The sequence below is a fragment of the Eulemur rufifrons genome, chromosome 7 (assembly GCF_041146395.1).
Source record: "Eulemur rufifrons isolate Redbay chromosome 7, OSU_ERuf_1, whole genome shotgun sequence".
NCBI classification, from domain to species: Eukaryota; Metazoa; Chordata; class Mammalia; order Primates; family Lemuridae; genus Eulemur; species Eulemur rufifrons.
In genome coordinates, this window is record NC_090989.1 from 275,144,011 (window position 1) to 275,157,504 (window position 13,494).

At 36.1% G+C, this 13,494-nt stretch overlaps 1 protein-coding gene across 1 annotated transcript in view; it reads left to right on the forward strand.

Moving 5' to 3' along the window:
* Positions 1-13,494, forward strand: part of RABGAP1 (RAB GTPase activating protein 1) — a 143,743-nt gene that overhangs the window by 25,738 nt on the left and 104,511 nt on the right. Inside the window, exons 3-4 of the mRNA XM_069476753.1 lie at positions 9,994-10,228; positions 11,371-11,575. Of these exons, the coding sequence (XP_069332854.1) occupies positions 9,994-10,228; positions 11,371-11,575 (440 nt within the window). The remainder of the gene's footprint in view (positions 1-9,993; positions 10,229-11,370; positions 11,576-13,494) is intronic.

A 13,494-nucleotide genomic window follows, 5' to 3' on the forward strand; every position in this document is an offset into this window, starting at 1 on the left:
ACCCAGCCTAGATGACAGTTTTAAAAAATCTTATTGCCGTTTCTACTAGTCTTTGTAACAAATTACCTCAAGATTTAGTAGTTTAAAACAATTTTTTATGATTTTGTGGATTAACTGGGTGGTTTTTGCTGATCTTGCTTGGGCTCATGCAACTTCATTCATCTGGTGAGTTGGATCAAGACTGGGCTGGCTAGGACTCCCTCTTCATGTAGTCTTTTGTCTTAGGCTTCTTCACAGTGTGGTGGTCTTAGGGTAGGAGTAGCATCTGTAAGTCCTCTTAAGGCTGAGGCTTAGAAATTGTACCATGTTCTATTGTTCAAAGCAAGTCACAAGGCCAGTCTAGATTCAACGGTTTGGGTAAATATACCTCTTGATGGAAAAGCTGTGGAGATTTTGTGGCCATATTTAATTTTCAACATTAATGTAGTGAAATGGGTGCTATAACAAAGGTGAACAAAGGTTGAACAGAGGATAGAAGCCTAACTCGGGTTAGGAGGAAGAGTCAGGGAAGGCTTCTTGCAGTGGTTAGTGCTTTAGGTAAGCCCTTTAAAGAAAAGTGTTATGTGATGGTTTAGTCACAGAAAACACAGGTATTTTACTTAAAATATTTTGACAACTCATCAAAATCTGAGAACTTTTCGTAAAATCAGAACATGTTGTGTTTTCTCCATCCTACTGATGACTATAAGTTCCTCTGAGGTAGGAATCTTTTTTTTTTTTTTTTTTTACCAAAATTTGCAACTGGGTTTATTTTATTTTATTATTTATTTATATTTCAGAATACTGGCTGGGCGCAGTGGCTCACGCCTGTAATCCTAGCACTCTGGGAGGCCGAGACAGGCAGATCGAATGAGGTCAGGAGTTCAAGACCAGAATATTACAGGGATACAAATGTTTAAGTTACATATATTGCCTTTGCCCCACTGAAGTAGGAATCTTAGCTCTTCGTCAAAGATACTCTGTAAATGTTGGTTGGGGGTATATTGTTGAGCTAGTATTTCTTAGGCAGAAAGGTTAGAGAATTTTTTAAACTGTTTAATCCTCATGGAGTTTTCTTCTTTAAAAATTTAATAGACGTTATTTAGTAGGAAGGAAGTTGACAAGCTTTATTAAAATAGCTAGCAGATAACAGAAGTCACTCCATCTCAGTAATGACTAATCTTTTGACTCAGTTTCTGATATTACTTGTTTTAGATTCTGGTAATTTTGTCCTCTGTAATGCAGACATTTTATTCAGCAAGCAAAATTATTGAACCATGAACTCATCTTATTTAAAGGGGTGAGAGTGGTGGTGGTGGAGACATATCAGTAAATGTGTCATCATGATACAGTTCCTCATGTGCTAAAACATAGGTATGAGCAGAACTGTATGAGAACATAATTGTTGCCTGAAGAGAAAAAAAAAAAGGGTTATATACCACCGTAGGTAATAGTTGAGCAAAGCCTTAAATAATTCAGAATGTCTCATAAAAAGAAATGAGTCTATAGCTTGTGGTAAGATCTAGAAGCTTGAAAGGATATAGAGTGAGACCAGGGAATGACTCTAAATGTTGCTTTTGGAACATTTTGTCCTTTGGTTCTGTAAATACAGTTTTTGCTCTCAAGAAAATAGACTTGTAGCCAATTCTATTTAAGTTATTACCTTTATTTAATATATTTAGAAAGGACAAATGTTATTCTAATATGCTTCTTTTGCACACGAATAATTGGTGGGTTAGGGTTCTCTGGACCATCAAAAGTGGAACTTTTACTGTTTTTCAAAGGCCAACTCTAGCAGGTGGGTTAGAGTTTATTTAGAAAGAGCTGAGAGTGAGATGGGAGAATACTAACACTTACTAGATGCTTACTAATTGGCAGGTACTGTGATGTCAGAATTAAATGAAATAATACCTATAAAACCAAATGATACAGTGCCCAATAATCATTAATATCTCATCAAACCCTCCTAACAATCCTGTGAGATAGATACTAACATCCTCATTTTAGAGATATTTGTGGCTCCCAGAGGTAACTTGCCCTCAGCTACAGAGCTAGTGTCAGAGTGATGTCCCAAACCGAGGTCTGCCTTACTTGGGAGTCCAAATATGGCTACTGAGTTCACTTGCACAGGCTACACACAGTATAGTCCTAGAGTGTGCCATTGAAATAATCTGTGCTGTGACTGGTACCTCCTGGAGTTGTGCCACATGCAAGTTCTGAGCCCAGAGTTTTTTTACTATCACCCTGCTTTGTAAGCAGAATTATGAGTAAATCATTCGCTATATAGTCTCCATCCTTACAAACATTTATATCATATGTTTATGGTACCTGCTATCGCTTCTTGGCCTTTTAGCTAAGATCAAATATGTGTGTTTATGGTACCTGCCGAATACTAAATTGGCTATTTTATGTTTACTGTTTTCTTTCTTAGTTCAGGACTGTTTCCTAAAGAACTGTTCCTTCCTTTTAATGTAGATTACATGGAGATGAACATAACTCTAAATGTAGGCCGGGCGCGGTGGCTCACGCCTGTAATCCTAGCACTCTGGGAGGCCGAGGCGGGTGGATTGCTCAAGGTCAGGAGTTCGAGACCAGCCTGAGCGAGACCCCGTCTCTACTAAAAATGGAAAGACATTATATGGACAACTAAAAATCTATATAGAAAAAATTAGCCGGGCATAGTGGCGCATGCCTGTAGTCCCAGCTACTCGGGAGGCTGAGGCAGTAGGATCGCTTAAGCCGAGGAGTCTGAGGTTGCTGTGAGCTAAGCTGACGCCACGGCACTCACTCTAGCCTGGGCAACAAAGTGAGACTCTGTCTCAACAAAAAAAAAAAAAAAACAAAAACAAAAAAAAACTCTAAATGTAAACTTTAGTTGTACTATTCATACGTATTTGTTTTGCCTTTTTATCTTATATTTGTGCTAAATTACATTAGAAGTCTTAGTTGGACTTCAAAATAAAGAATATTTGTGTTTTGCAGTGTGCTCTTTGGTCTTGCTCAGCATTATTATAAATGTTAAACCTTAATGACACTTGCTAAGAATAATAGGAAATGATGGTATTTGTTTTTTAGTTTTTTAGTAAATAAAGCTGAAATCATTGTGATTTTTTTAGTAGTAAACCAAAATTTGTAGACTATCCAGTATCCAAATTGGATAAAATCATATTTTTTTGGCTTCTATTCTTTGCATTCATAAAATTCAGTTTAGGAAACATGTATTTTAGATGTACTCTGTACCAGCCACTGTCTGAAGCTTTGAGGATGTAAAGATAAGGAACAGTCTCTGTCCAGTCCGGTTCAAGGGACCAACTAAACAAATATTTTCTAAAACAAAGAACAATGCTAGAATTAGCATGCATAATATTATGGTAGCCCTGAGGAAGGAGTGATTAAACCTTGTCTAGAGGGATTAAGATCTCCCGGAGGAGATAACAGAATTTAAGGTTGGCCTTAAAGAGCACACAGGAGAAGGGGAATATGGCTTTACAGGAAAGGGAACAGTCCATGCAAAGTATGGATGCTTGGAAGTTTATGGAGTGTCCTGGGAAAGTTGAGTAGTTTGATGTGACTAAGTGACTGGAAAGGTAGGTTGAGCAGAGTTGTGAAAAGACTCCTAGAACATACTTATGAATTTGGGCTTTATTCTGTGGGCATTGAGGAACCATGGAAGGATTTAAAAATAAGGCAGTGCTTGATCAGAACTAAGATTTGCAATTATGACTTGAATGGCCATATGAAAGAGGGGAGAGAGAAAGAAGGCAGGGAGACTACTAACTTTGCAGTAGGCTTATATAAAATTAAAGAGGCTGTGCTAAGGCATTAGCTATGCAGAGAGAAGAATGGAAAAATTAAGCAGTTAAGCAAGGATCAGTAGGATTTGCATTGTGTGGGAATGACAGAAGTCAAGAATGATTGTGATTCTTCTTCCTTTGGCCATAGAATAGAGGATAACACAATTTATTGATTAAAAAAAGGATGCAGAAAGAGGATCAGGCAGTGAGTTAAGTTTTAGAGTAAATTTTGAGTGTTCAGCTGAAGGTATCCAGTAGACGTTTGAGGAAGGGATTTTGGATATAGATTTGGGATTGTTTGTATATTATTGGAAGTAGATACCATTTGGTGGCCCAGGAAAGTCTGTAACGTGAGGCTAATGCCAAAGACAGAATCCTGGATGAACACCTTTTGAGGAGAAAATAGAAAAAAGAAACAGTTGTGTTCTTAAATTGCATCTTCTGTGCAAACCCTATTTTTTCTATTTTAAGTCAGGTTTGTTGATTGAGGTGAAATTTATACAAATGCAACCCTTTTAGGTGTACAGATCTGAGTTTTAGCAAATGTAAAATTCTCATGTAACCACCACCACAGTCAAGATAGAGAATACTTTCATTACTCAAAAAAGTCCCTTTGTGCCTGTCTATAGTCATTCCTCTACCTGCCCTATTCCTAGTCCCCCGCAACTGGTGATCTGATTTCTGTCACTAAAGTTTTGCCTTTTCCAGAATATTAGGTAAATGGAATCATACAATATGTAGCCTTTGTGTCTGGGTTTTGTTTTTCTTTCTTTTTTTTTTTTTACATGGACTAATGCTTTTGAGATTCATTCATGTTATTGTGTGTATTACTATTATAGTAGTTCATTCCTTTTTATTGCTGAGTAGTATTCTGTTTTATAGATACATAGCAGTCAATTTGTTTATCCATTCACCAGTTGATAAACATTGGGTTGTATTCAGTTTTTGGTGATTATGAATAGTGCTACTGTTAACATTTGCAAGCACGTCTTTGTGTAGACATGTTTTTATTGTGTAAATACCTAGAAGTGAGTCATACGATAAGTGTAATATTAATATTTAAGTTTATAAAACCTTATAAGAACAACTCACATGATTATACCATTTTGCATTCTCGCTAGCAGTGTGTGAGAGTTTTCTAGTTGCACCACATCCTTGCCAGCCCTTGGTTTGCCAGAGTTGTTTTGTTTTGAATTTTAGCCATTTTTATAGGTGTATAGCAGCATCCTATTCTGGTTTCAGTTTCCTTAATGGCTAAAGATGTTCTGATGTTGAGTTTCTTTTCATGTGCTTATTTGCCACCTGTATTCCTTCTTTGGTGAAATGCCTTTTTTTTTTAATTGGGTTGCTTGTTTTCTTATTATTGAGTTGTGAGAGTTCTTTATATATTCTGGACACAAATCCTTCATCAGATGTATGATTTGCAAATATTTTCTCCAAGTCTTTGGCTTGTCTTTTCATTGTCTTAACAGTTTCTTTTGAGCAGAAGTTTTTAATTTTCATAAAGTCCATTTTCTCAAGTTTTCCTTTTATGGTTCATACTTTTTGTGTTCTAAGAAATCTTTGGGCCGGGCGCGGTGGCTCACGCCTGTAATCCTAGCTCTCTGGGAGGCCGAGGTGGGCGGATCGTTTGAGCTCAGGAGTTCGAGACCAGCCTGAGCAAGAGCGAGACCCCATCTCTACTAAAAAAATAGAAAGAAATTATATGGACAGCTAAAAATATATAGAAAAAATTAGCCGGGCATGGTGGTGCATGCCTGTAGTCCCAGCTACTTGGGAGGCTGAGACAGGAGGATCGCTTGAGCCCAGGAGTTTGAGGTTGCTGTGAGCTAGGCTGACGCCACGGCACTCACTCTAGCCCGGGCAACAGAGTGAGACTCTGTCTCAAAAAAAAAAAAAAAAGAAAGAAATCTTTGTTTCCTAAGATCACAAAGAGTTCTCCTATGTTTTCTCTGTAAGTTTTATAGTGTTGGGATACATTTAGGTCTGCACTCCATGTTGAGTTAATTTTTATATATGATGTGAAATACTGGTTGAGATTCATGTTCTTGCATATGGTTTTCAGGTTAATTGTTCCACACCATTTGTTTCTTTATTACCTTTTTGCATTGCATTACCTTGACAACTTTATTGAAAATCACTTGGCCATATATGTGCGCATCTTGTTTCTGGACTCTATACTGTTCCATTGATCTATGTATCTTCACTTATAACACAATATTTTGATTGCTTTACCTGAAACTACATTTATTTTAGAGATGATTGTGGTGTCTGTTAGGAATGCTGTTGGCAGCAAGGAAGAGAAAACCCTACTAACAGAGGGTTTATTTTTCTGCTATAACAAGAAATCTGAATATAAGCAGTTGCTAGTTTGTTTAAGCTATTCATCTATACTAAAGTCAACAAACTGTACCCTACTGGTGTATGCTGGCCTGCCACCGGTTTTTGTAAATAAAGTTTAATTGGAATATAGCCATGCTTGTTTGTTTACACAGTGTTTGTGGCTACTTTCCTGGTACAAAGTCAGTGTTGAGTCGTTGGAACAGAGACTATATGTATATGGCCTGCAAAGCCTAAGGTATTTATTTTGTAGCCCTCTATAGAATAAATTTTTTAATTCCTGATCTGTATCATTAATGACCCAATTTCTTTCATCCACTAATTTGTTTTTGGCTTACTGACTTTTCTTATGTCACCTCATTGTCATCGGATGTCCAACATGGTTCCATATTCATATTCCAAGATAAGAAGAAAAGGGATAAGGAGATGGCACTGATCATGTTTGTTTCTTTTATCGAGAAAAGCAACAGTCTTCCAGAAGTCTCCCCAGCCAACTTCTGTTTATATCTCAATGGCTAAAATTATGTTATATGGTAAACAATAGCTGTAAAAGAGGTTGAAAACTGAATACTGACTTTTCCAGACTCTCTAGTGGAAGTAGGCAAATGCCAAGTCTCAGCCAGTCCTTTTATCATGACGTGCCATTGACATTAGAAATTAAAGGAACTAAGTTCCTAGCCCAGTAATTCTCAAACTGTATTGCATATGAACATCTCAGGGGATGCTTGTTTAAAATGTAGATTCTTGGGGCCCACCATCAGAGGTTTTTCTTAGGTGGAGCCAAAGGATTTGCATTTTCAGACAATGCCACAGATGATTTTGACGCTTGTGTGGACCTTTTGAGAAATAACCATGTTGGCATTTTAATTGGGATTTTTGATATGGGGCAGTGTTTCTCAATCCTGTCTGTATATCAAAATTGCCTGTGGAGGTTCTTAAAAATGCATATGCCCAGGCTTTCTCTGGGAGACTGATTTATTTGTGAAGGTGGAAGGTGAAGGACAGAAGGAAGAACATGCATTTGAATTTTAACTTAATACTGGTAATTCTGTTGCACAGCCATGGTTAAAAAAACATTAAGATTGTTTCTCAGAGTGCAGTCCCAAGCAGCATCTCTGTCTCCTGGGAACTTTTTAGAAATGCAAATTATCAGGCCCCACCCAAGACTTGCTTAATTGGCAACTCAGGTAGGGCCCAACTGTCTGTTTCTACAAGCTCTCCAAGCAGCACAATTCACAATTGCAAAAATGTGGAAACAATCCAAGTGCCCATCAATACCTGAATGGATTAATAAAATGTGGTATATGTATACCATGGAGTTCTACTCAGCTATAAGAAACAATGGTGATATAGCACCTCTTGTATTTTCCTGGATAGAGCTGAAACCCATTCTACTACGTGAAGTATCCCAAGAATGGAAAAATAAGCACCGAAGGTACTCACCATCAAATTGGTTTCACTGATCATCATCTAAGAGCACATTTAGGAATAACATTAATTGGGTGTCAGGCAGATGGGGGGGAGGGGATGGGTGTATGCATACAGAATGAGTGCGATGCGCACCGTCTAGGAGATGGACATGCTTGAAGCTCTGATTGTGGGGGAGTAAGGGGAGTATATGTAACCTAAACTTTTGTACCCCGATAATATGCTGAAATAAAAAAAAAAAAAAAACAAGCTCTCCAGGTGATTCTATTGCATACCAAAGTTTGAGAACCTTGAAAGGCATTGCTGTTTCCCAGCTTTGCCTAGACAAAATTAATTGACTGTCTTAAAAAAAAACACAAAACTTAATTGATTAAAGTATGTGTACTACTACATTGTAATGTAGTAATTTTGGAACTGGATTGAACGTTCACAAATGATCTAACACAGTAATTATTGTGTACTGTATTTGACCTAATTATCCAAGACATTTGTTAGGTTACTGTTTTTAAACAGCTCTTGATAATCAACAATTATGTGTGTACACATTATTTTTTCCTAGCTTTTAAGGAAGAGTTAAGGAAATTGAAGACAGTTCTTGTATTTATAAAATTTATAAACTAAGGAAGAATGTAAGGTAAAAATGCATGAACACAAAAGACAAATGTATAAACGTGTTTTCTTTCAGAGTTTAGCTATATTTCTGTGATTGGTGAATATATTACAGTGTAGGCAGCCTATCTAAAATAAATTGGATTCACTTAGCTCATATGCCAAAGAGCAAAAGAGTGCTTCGTAGGATGTAAAATGTCTTTCTTCAATTCAGTTTGCCTTCCCAATTATAATTATTAATTGCTTCAACATGGAGTCTAATATCTTCTCTCCGTCTGTTTATAAGAAGCTGTAACTCTCCTATATTATTTCTCCTTACCCTAGGAAAAGTTAGTTTAGATTCATTTGGTCTATCTTTTGCTTACCCCAGGTGATACAGTATTACTTCTTTAGTTTTGAGAAAAGAAGTTAATTGGAACAAAGCTCTGGTTTGATATTTAGGTACTTTAAAAACTTTTTAAGCCAGGCACAGGAATATGTGCCTATAGTCCTAGCTACTTGAGGGAGGCTGAGGCAAATCCAGCCTGGGCAACATAGTGAGACCCTGTCTTTAAGAACAAAAAAACAAAAAAAGTTTTAAAGCAGAACTTCTGAAAAAAAGAAATTCAATTGCAGTTGTAGTATGTAGAATCAGGCTTAACAACGAGTTAAAATTACTAGACCCATTAGCAATAACTTCAAATATAAAATAAAGTTCACAGAAACAAAAGTTGTCATTGAGGCAAGAGGCCTTTATTTCCAAGGCAAGAGTAGTTGAAGTGTGAAGATTTCTTTGGTAAAATGTTGGCAAAAAAGACTTGACTGTTTCTCAATTATAATTTACAGCCCCGAGAGACTTGAAGTTTATTGAGTTATGAAAACTCAAAATAATAAAAATGTTTGAACTGGGTTTCTTGGTATCCCAGAGGAACCTCTATTATTGGAATTTTGCTTCCTGTGTTAATTTTATTGCGTAGACCTCATAGTTAAAGACAACTTCATAGGCCTACTCATTTTAAGTTTTTGTCAGGTTTTAGTCTTCAGAAAGCCTTGTAAGTCCATCCCCCCTTTTTTCTCATGACTTCCTTTTTCTAATTCAATTTTTTTGTTAATTTTTCTGGTATTCCTAGAATAAGCATTAGTGGGTCACTTGTCATTTTCCTTAGCATTAGGCAGTCTTCACTTGATTTTACACTCATTTACTTCCTTATTGAGCAACTAATAATAAGCCATCATGACTCTAAAAAAAAAAAAAAACTTGACATTATTCAGATAGAGTGCTTTTATTCTTCAGGACTATTTTATACATTCACCTCATCTTCATTTAAGTTTCTCAGAACTTTAAGAGAACCTGTTATATTCAGAGAAGTCTCCCTCAGAAATATAGGTGCTATATAGCACGAGTGGTAAAATATATGTGGAAATTTATTACCTAATAGGTATGTTTCTGTTGATAACTTTTGGAAACAAGCACATTTTTCATTTGTTCTTAAGGGTAAGAGAAACTACTAAAGATATTCCTCTTAAAAGTATTATTTCCCATCAGACAAATAAAATTACAAATATTTTAATTGTTGGTAGTTTAGGATACTGTAGGAAACTTCAGTAACATTGGCAGGCTATCACATGTATTTCTGAATATTAGTCTGAAATTCACTATACTTTTTCATGAAAAACTATGAATTAAGAGAGCAGCTGCGGCCCTTATTCGTTGCAGATCTTGATTTATTCTATTTTTTAAAAACATTCAGCAGATATCTTTATCAAAAGAAATGCTAATGATTTCTTTAGAATGTGGACCCATTTTAATGAGTACTGCCCTCTCTTTCTCACTTTGCTGATTGCTTGTATTTATGACCCTTAGATTGTAGGGAATGGAAGTGAACAGCAGCTGCAAAAAGAGCTAGCAGATGTGCTGATGGATCCTCCAATGGACGACCAGCCAGGGGACAAGGAGCTTGTGAAAAGGTCACAACTGGATGGTGAAGGAGATGGGCCGCTTTCTAGTCAGCTCTCAGCTTCATCTACCATTAACCCTGTGCCATTAGTAGGGCTCCAAAAACCAGAGATGAGCCTGCCAGTGAAACCTGGACAAGGAGGTTAGGATTGCTGCATTGCTTGCATAACTGAAGGTTATTGTTTTTAATATTTGAGTGTCCAACCCTATACCAGGTTTGATTTAGAGCAAACTTAAACCGTTATCTATATTCTTAAGAATCTCCAGATTCTAGATCTAGGGGAATGTGAGAGGAGTAAATATATATACCATTCTGATTTCCCTTTAAATGTGTTTCATTTGTACCAAAGAGAGCGAAACCATAGCTAAATGACACTGAGGGAGGTTTTTATTTTTCCCCAGAATGCTTAAAGATTTTTCCAGTAAAGAAGGAATTTGGGTACAACATTGGAGAAATAGAGGGACGATTCTTGGTGAATAGATGTTTGCTCCAGGCCTGTAGAATTCTCTGAGAGTAGTTGCCAACGTGAAAAATGGAGACAAGAACAAGGAACAGAAAAGCATAGCAGGAAGGGGGGAAAAGGACAATTTAAAGGCTCATTTGGGAAAGTGCCATGTTAAAACTGTAGACGCTATTGGGAAAGGGAAAGCAAGGGTTTGAGAGATCATAGTAAAGTGGCTAAGATGATAAACGAGAGAAATAATTAGAACACTGCAAATCAGAGATAGGATTTTTTAGGGTGGAAAAATACTAAATGTGTATTTCACCTAAATATAAATTATAAAGTCAAGACAAATTAGAAGAGGCATAAAAGTAAATCAGATCTAAATCTGATTGGGATTGACTCTTGTAGCAATACAGGTTGAGTATCCCTTATCTGAAATGCTTGGGACCAGAAGTGTTTCAGATTTCAGATTTTTTTTGGATTTTGGAATATTTACATTACACTTAACTGGTTGAGCATCCCAAATTCAGAAATTGGGAATCTGAAATGCTCTAGTGATCATTTCCTTTGAGTGTCATGTGGGCACTCAAAAAGTTTTGGATTTTGGATCATTTCATGTTTTAGATTCTTGAATTTGAGATAACCAACCTGTATTTAAATCTTGATGTTTATGACAGAGTTCTGTGTGAGATTTCTGGTTTCATGGGCATTTCTTGTAGGATATGGCAGATTATGTTATTATTACTTAACTTGAGAACCTAAATGTTACTTGCAGATTTTTACTTGCTATCCATATTAACAGAATATCAAGGTGAAGATAATCATTTCCTTCTTTCAGATTCTGAAGTGTCAAGTCCTTTCACACCAGTAGCAGATGAGGACAGCGTAGTTTTCAATAAACTAACTTATTTAGGCTGTGCCTCAGTAAATGCTCCCCGGAGTGAAGTGGAAGCCTTAAGGATGATGTCCATCTTAAGAAGCCAGTGTCAGATTTCACTAGATGTAACCCTCTCAGTGCCGAATGTATCTGAAGGAATCGTGAGGTGAGACCAGCTTCTTGAAATATTTTTTAAAATTGCATTAGATGTCCAACCTGTTGTTTTAGAAGGCAGTAGTAGTGACTCAAATATGTAGTTATTTTATTCATGTTTAATTTATCTGGCACGCATGTCTTCCAAGGATTGTGACCTTCTTGAAAAATGGTCATTCATTTGTAAGTTTTTCATACTCTTCACACTCTAATCATGGGTAGCACATTAGAAATTTAAATGTTTTGAGATTAAATGAAATATATTGACCTGAGAGTCTGCCTACCAAATGAATTTATATTTTCTGTATTCCTTCAGTGAAAATACTGGCTGGACATACTAGTTCAAAATGGCATTTCATGTTGATTTTAGAAATTACAAAAATTTATTGGTAAATATTAATTATGCCAGTACAGTCCCTTAATTTTGGTTTTTTATATTTTGTTTTGTTTTTTATTTTTGAGAGAGTCTCACTCTGTTGCCTGGGCTAGAGTGCTGTGATGTCAGCTTAGCTCACAGCAACCTCAAACTGCTGGTCTCAAGCAATCCTTCTGCCTCAGCCTCCCGAGTAGCTGGGACTACAGGCATGTGCCACCATGCCCAGCTAATTTTTTCTGTATATATTTTTAGTTGTCCAGCTAATTTCTTTCTATTTTTAATAGAGACGGGGTCTTGCTCTTGCTCAGGCTGGTCTCAAACTCCTGAGCTCAAAGGATCCACCCGCCTTGTCCTCCCAGAGAGCTAGGATTATAGGCATGAGCCACCGCGCCCGGCCAGTCCCTTAATTTTTAAGATGAGAAAACTGAGGCACAGAGTAGCCTCTAGAAATGGCTATCGTTTATACTGACTAGAATAGATAACACCAATTATAGATAGCCAGTCAGATGTCTGTATCAACTAGCTAATGCAGAATTGCTAAATAATCTGTTGAATGCAGGTAAAATAAAATAACTTTTTTCCCTATTACTAAAAATACACACTTATTTCAAAAAAACTAAAACACAAAAATTTTTTTTAAAAATCCCCTTAATTCTACATGTCCATTAATACAATTTACATCTTAGCTTATTAAGGTCCTCTTTGTGTATTTGTATGTCCATCTGTGTGTATGTACCTACATGTGTATGTGTATATAATTATACAACTCTTAGAATCAACCTTTTTAAACAGCAATGGAATTATATTATACAGACCATCTTGTAATATACTTTTCTCCCTTAGTTTTATTTTGTGAACCTTTCCATATCAAATATGGTTAAAAATTTTAATTTATGATGGCACATGAATGGGTTATAGGTAAATACCCATGTCTTATTTTAAGGTTTTTTTCTTTTAATAAAAGCACTAATGATAGTAGCTAATACTAATTATTATATGGACACATACGTGCTTTATAAATATGTATCTTTAAGCTCAATCTTTGTAGGCTACTTTTTATTTCCTTAGGATAAATTCCTAGAAGTAGACTTACTGGGTCAAAGGTTGGCCCATTTTTATTATTTTTGATACCTTGTTAAGTAGCCATCTGGAAATATTGGTCCATTTTACACTTTTATTCACAGTACATAGAGTATCTGTTTCTCAGTACCCTCAGAAGCTGTTCGAACTTTAATGGTAATCGAGTAGTAACTCTCTGTGGATAATTGTAAGTTAAATAGTTAATCTACATATGTGATTTTTCTCTTAGAGTATTTAAAGAACTGTTTCACAGAGACTCACAGATTGTATTTATTAATGGAAAACTTTTAATAAAATTAGTTTAGCTCATATTCCTATGTATTTCTTATTCAATACTTATTCCACCAACTGAAGTTACTTTGTTCTAATGTATCTTAATTCTATAAAAGAAGTAAGAAAACTAGTCTTTCTTGCCGCATATTTTCAGAGTTTTTATGAAAGTGCTTTTGAACCTGAGTTAGATCCCCTTGCTAGGT